The sequence below is a fragment of the Atta colombica genome, unplaced genomic scaffold (assembly GCF_001594045.1).
Source record: "Atta colombica isolate Treedump-2 unplaced genomic scaffold, Acol1.0 scaffold141, whole genome shotgun sequence".
NCBI lineage: Eukaryota > Metazoa > Arthropoda > Insecta > Hymenoptera > Formicidae > Atta > Atta colombica.
In genome coordinates this window covers 110,436-116,290 of record NW_017259230.1, presented here as the reverse complement: position 1 = coordinate 116,290, position 5,855 = coordinate 110,436, and the positions used below count along the sequence as shown (strand labels likewise).

Below are 5,855 nucleotides of genomic sequence, written 5' to 3'. Positions count from 1 at the left end.
TATACATGCATATATATCATATTTGTAGTCATTTGAACTTAAGTAAACTAATCTTAAATAAAAATAATATAATAAAACAAAAATGCATTATTATGAAATGTAAATGTACCTTTGTTTCCTGTTGTTTAGCCCATTTAGTAAGATCCGCTCCAGTTTTAGCGACCGATTCAGCTGTTCTAGTAAAGTCCACAGCGATTACTTCGTCCCATCCGGTAAATTTAGATTTGAATATCTATATAATATATAAAGCAAATATTTTTCAATAAAAAGAGTTTATAAATTGAATTTTTATAAATTAAAATTAAAAAAGCATATTCACTTGTGATTCAGTGCCTTCTTGCAATCTCGTTACCATCGCGTATTCTGGCCTTTCTATCATATTAAATAATTCTTGAGATAGTTTTACAGCAGCGGCGCGTACTAATCTCGTCGATTTTTTACCAAACCTAAAGCATGCGTGTAATCAATTTAATCAATATAGATTTAAGAGAATTAAGATTTAAGAAACACATTCTCTGCACTTACCAAACATACACATCTAAATAGCAATCTAATATATACACATTGCGATTGTTTAGCAAGGTGTTCGTTAACTTTCCGTGAGGAACTTCGACCTGCGGAAGTTCCAGATAACCCATTCCAAGTTGAACTTGATATAATCTAGGCATGAGAGGCACAAAATTTGGATCCACATGCTCCTATTGTAAAAGTAAAGCGAAACAATTAACAGCATAATATACTCGATCGAAGGAATAATTATTAAATATATTAAAAATAAGATGAATTAAATAAAATTTCAAACTTATGTATAGATAGTATAATTAAAATAGTATAATAAAATAGTATAATTAAAAAATAATTTTTATTATTGCTATGTATATTATAAAAAGGAAGCTTACAACAATTTGCAGATTTTGTTGTTCGTACTCTTCCATTCCTAAATGCAACAAGAATTCTTCGGATTCGACACCCATGACGTCCGTTAAAATTTCAGCTTTATTTTTCCGTTCGTTCTTATTAATTTTCTCTGCCATCAATCGTGCCTTTGATTTTAATGTGCTCTTCGCTTTCTTCCCGTACCACATGAATATCTTATTTCCCGTATCAAGAACAAATACATAACCGGGATCCAAAGATTCGATACAAACTGGAACTGGTTCTAAATGTATAGAAGCTCCTGCTGCGTGTACTCTATATAAACGAGTAATCGCTGGCTGAAAAAAAATTCAATGTAACTTAAAATTCCTCTTTGAAAATTTATATAATTATGATATAAGAATTAAGCTCACTGTATCTTCCACTGTATAAAAACCAGACGATGTGCGACCGCCTTCGATATAAGTGATACCCGAATCAAACAGCATCAGAAATTCATCCGATTCATCTCCTTGTTCTTCCCTAATTGTTCGACATTGAGCGCCTAAGTAGTTTCTCAGATTTACGGCGTGAATTGCTGCACATGCTCTTTTATCTAACTATGAGAACAAGTTGTTATTAAATTAATCGTATCCAGTTTATATATACAATAATTTACGTAAAATAATTCATTCAGTTTTAATCTTTTTTCTATTATCCTGATTCAAAGGTATACATACTGTGGCCTTTTCTCCGATCCAAAAATAGATTGCCCAGGTTAACGATCCACCTTCGTCTATTCCGGTTTTCAGAATGATGTAACAATCGCCTTCATAAAATTTACCGTGTGCTACCTCCTCGATCTCATTCGGCAGAAAGTTCTCTATTTCCCAGACCGATAAACCAGGTATTTGACCTGCGTCTTCATCAAAAAATTCGGAATAATCCAACGGTGGTTTCTCTAAAGCTTCATCCCATCGCTTGGGTCTAAAGTATTAATCATTAATTAGTAATATGTAAAAAATTAATCTATTAAGAATCTATCAAGAAAAATATGAGAAAAATCCACATCGAAAAACAAAAGTGACATAAAAAATTCATAGTTCTACTCACTTCAGGGATTCTGCTTTCGATTCCTCACATTCTTTATCCTTGTTCTTCTCTTTTGCTATGTCCTTCATACCCTATAAAAACAATCATAATTGTAAATTTCTTCATATATAAATATTGTAATGTAACTAATAAGATGATGACATACCTTAAGAATTTTTGCTTGATCTTGATCAGCTTCCTCCTGATCTCTTCTTCTTCTCAATCTCATTTTACGCGCGATTGGATCTTTACTATCTATAATTCAAAAATGTATTTTTATTTTAAATACAAAATAATAAATTTTGCCATTTTATTTTTTCTGATGCTTATAATATATACGTACTAGCAGCTTGAATTGGAGCTGGTACATTAGCACCAGCGAGACGTAACTGATGCTGCAACGAGAAATCAATGTTGTAAAATTCAATACCCGATCCTCTTTGTACTTCTGTCGGTTTTGGTGGCATCACTAAATTTGGATTGTCTCGCAAATCTAGCTGTTCTAGATCGGTGAGAAGATGAATGGCATCCGGTACAGTAATCAATCGGTTTGAAGTTAATATTAATTGCTTTAATGAGCCACATCTAAAATATATATATATATATATATATATATATTTCTTTTTGTAACATTATTTAAAAGAAAAAGATTTTTATTTTTCTTACAGTAAGATAAGAAAAAAATAACAACTCACCTGCATAATCCTTCTGGTATCATTTCTAAATGATTGTTAGCAGCAGAGAAAACCTGCAAAGATGATAATTTTCCTATTCCAGAAGGTATGCCCTCAAAATCTAATTCATTATCATTTAAATACAATCTTCTTAATGTGGAAATCTTGCACAAAGCAGCTGGTATTGCACTTAATTTGTTTCGCGATACGTTCAGAATCTCCAATCTCGTCCACAATTCTAGAAGATGTCTTCTTATTAGTTCATACAAAACTATATAACTAGGATAATTATAAAAGTTCAATGTATTCACCAATCGCTGTTGATAATTCTATTATATGATTGCCACTCAAATTTAAACGGCGCAAATTCGACAAGGAATAAAGCGCATCAGGCACTCGGGGTAAATTATTTTGTGACAAATCTAGCTCTTGCAAATTAGTTAACGTTTCTAGACTAGAAGGTATATTATTCAATGTTCGTTGTGTGTCCCGCATTTGTAACGTCGTTAAATTCATTAATGATGGCAATTGTCTGAAACAATATGAGAAAAATAAAGAAATTCTTCTTAGAAAAAAAAATTCAAAGATTGATATGAAAATTTTGTCTTCTACCTTAATTGGAAATGACCTAAGGGATTATGATTCAGATTTAAAGTCTGTAAATTAGCCAAACGTCGAGTCTGTGGTGGTACTGTTTCCAGTTTATTGTGACTAAGATCCAAAAACAATAAATCTGTCAAGTGAATGAACAATGTATTTGGTATCGTTTCGATACTGAAAGAATAAAAATAACATTAGAACTTCTTCGATAATTATTCTATGATCTAATAACATACAGTTGTTAATACGTACTGATTATGGCTTAAATTAAGATTGAGCAAAGAACGTGCTCTTTCTAGGCCTTCAGGTACCTCCTTCAAATTGTTGTGACTTAAATCTAAAGTTGTCAATTCCTCTAAATGAAACAATTCTGCCGGTATACCACTGGATTTGATATTATTATGCCTTATGTTCAAAGTCCTGAGGCAACCCAATTCTGTTAATTCGCCATATAAACGTTCCAATTTGTTTTTGACAAGTGATAGATGTTCCTAATGAATGATTAAATATATTAATACGATCCTTAAATAGTTACTTAAATAACTCGACAAATCTTTTTTTATTAAAGTTTATGCAAACAATGATAATGATATAGAAATATTTTTTATATGTAAACAAATATTGTCATACAATTTTTTTCAAGTAATGCTTTACCAGTTTCAACAATTTGCCCATCTCTTCTGGGATCTCCGTCAAATTTGTTTTGTCTAATTTCAGCCATTGTATTCCAGTCATAAGACGCACAGATTCAGGAAATTTACCATCCTAGAAGAATATCGAAAAATAATCTTTATTAGCTAAATCTAAATCTAAATCCTAAATCTTATCTCAACCAAGTTGAGATATTGATGGATCAAAAGTGGCACGTCATTCAGTTTTTAATCATCTTTTTTTATACTAGAGCAGAAATAAATTACGCTTAATAAAAATTATTATTATTAAATGTTAACAAAATTAGTTCAATATAAAAACAAAATAAAATTTTAAAAATCCTGAACAGAATCAGGGACATAATTGAAGCGTGTTTCAAAGATTCTTTCGCGATTTTCTGCGAGGTTAACCTCTGTGAAAATCTCTGACGGTACTCACGCCAAAATCATTGCTGCTGAAGTCCACGCCTCGCACGAACGGCAGCACCCCGGTATTCGCCATCGCCCCTACCGGTTAATTGCTGCACGACGACGACGACGAGGACTTGTGTCGGGAACACGAGAATCACGTCCCAGAAATGAGTCCCGCTAAGTCATAAGTGTCGGCGCGCCGCGTCCATCCGAATTTGCCGATCGTCAGGCAGAGCAGTGTCTCCGCTGGTCACCACTCCTCGCCGCGCTTTATCGCGCCATGCGTCACCACGGTCCGCGACCAGGATCGTCCAGGACCCAGGACTCTGCAGGACTCGCTCTGGCGTCTCAACTGTCGCAGTGTCTCGATCGAGCGTGCCCGGGTGCCGGCACGACGCACATCACGACTGGGACTACTGGGACTAATTGAGAATACTGGGACACGGATGACGATGACGACAGTTGGATGTGCCGCGGGGGACGGACTTTAACCGTGTCGCGATCCGGAACAAACCGGAGCGAACAGCGTTTCACTCCGTCGAGGGCACAATCATGCCCGTCGTTCCGCGACGGCCAGTTCGTGGCTTGGGATCGTCGGGAACGAGAACGTGAATCCCGTAGACACGAAACCGGCGTCGGGGGACAATGGGACGTGGGACGTGGGAATGAGGACCGATCCTCTGGCCTCCGGTTTGAGTCCGGCTTCGGCGCGACGATCGGCGTTTCCAGGCGTTTCGTTCTATATGAATGAAAAAAAAGAATGAAGTATTTCCGCAAGGCGCGGCATGTCATCCTAATATTTAAATGTTAAAATGTATTTGCAGAATCGAGAGAATTTCCTCGCATTCCTGCGCTCTCATATGAGATGTATGTAAATTGATGTAAATGTGACACGTGAAGTGCGCGCGTATTCGAGGACATTTGAGATGTGTTTTTATCTATGTTATCTACTCACATGTTATGTACTCACGTGTCAGAACTGTTGGTCATTTGAGAGACTTATAATATTCATGTACGTTCTCAGCAAAGAGAATGGATTAAAATGAATTGAAATTTTTTTCTATCCGAATGCGTATTTTAAATAGCGCCCAGCAAACGAGAATGGATTAAAATGGATTGAAATTTTTTTCCAAATGCGTATTTTAAATAGCGAATATTTTTTTTTTATTTAATTGGATTCTATTGGATTTAATTAGATTTCAATTGGATGCAATTGGATTGAAAAACTGCATTTCCTATTCAAAATTATTTTAAATTGAACAATATTACGTTTATATTTACATACAATGCACAGAAAAAGTTAATATTATTTTTAGATTGAAAGGCGTAGAGATATATGCTCCATGCAATTCTTATAAATGAATAAAATGCATTCGTTTTAATATTTCAATATTTCTGAATCAATATTTCTGAAAATCTGAAGCCATTTCAATTCATTTCAATCCATTTTCGTTTGCTGGGTTACTGCTGCTTTTTTAAATTATTATTTATTATTACATTGTATATATTACCTCACATTAATACTTATTAAATACAATAAATTAAATATTACTTAAAATAAATTATTTAATTA

General features: G+C 34.3%; 1 protein-coding gene across 1 annotated transcript in view; it reads right to left on the bottom strand.

Moving 5' to 3' along the window:
- Positions 1 to 5,005, bottom strand: part of LOC108684940 (protein flightless-1) — a 9,587-nt gene extending 4,582 nt beyond the window's left edge. The window contains exons 1-15 of the mRNA XM_018189487.1: positions 4,311 to 5,005; positions 3,876 to 3,986; positions 3,474 to 3,712; positions 3,234 to 3,395; positions 2,933 to 3,153; positions 2,643 to 2,859; positions 2,291 to 2,532; positions 2,114 to 2,202; positions 1,969 to 2,039; positions 1,596 to 1,842; positions 1,290 to 1,475; positions 900 to 1,214; positions 526 to 698; positions 320 to 446; positions 110 to 232 (exon numbers count right to left, since the gene is read on the bottom strand). Coding sequence (XP_018044976.1) covers positions 110 to 232; positions 320 to 446; positions 526 to 698; positions 900 to 1,214; positions 1,290 to 1,475; positions 1,596 to 1,842; positions 1,969 to 2,039; positions 2,114 to 2,202; positions 2,291 to 2,532; positions 2,643 to 2,859; positions 2,933 to 3,153; positions 3,234 to 3,395; positions 3,474 to 3,712; positions 3,876 to 3,986; positions 4,311 to 4,373 — 2,586 coding nt within the window. The 5' untranslated portion in view covers positions 4,374 to 5,005. The remainder of the gene's footprint in view (positions 1 to 109; positions 233 to 319; positions 447 to 525; positions 699 to 899; positions 1,215 to 1,289; positions 1,476 to 1,595; positions 1,843 to 1,968; positions 2,040 to 2,113; positions 2,203 to 2,290; positions 2,533 to 2,642; positions 2,860 to 2,932; positions 3,154 to 3,233; positions 3,396 to 3,473; positions 3,713 to 3,875; positions 3,987 to 4,310) is intronic.
- Between the last annotated feature and the right edge of the window lie 850 nt (positions 5,006 to 5,855).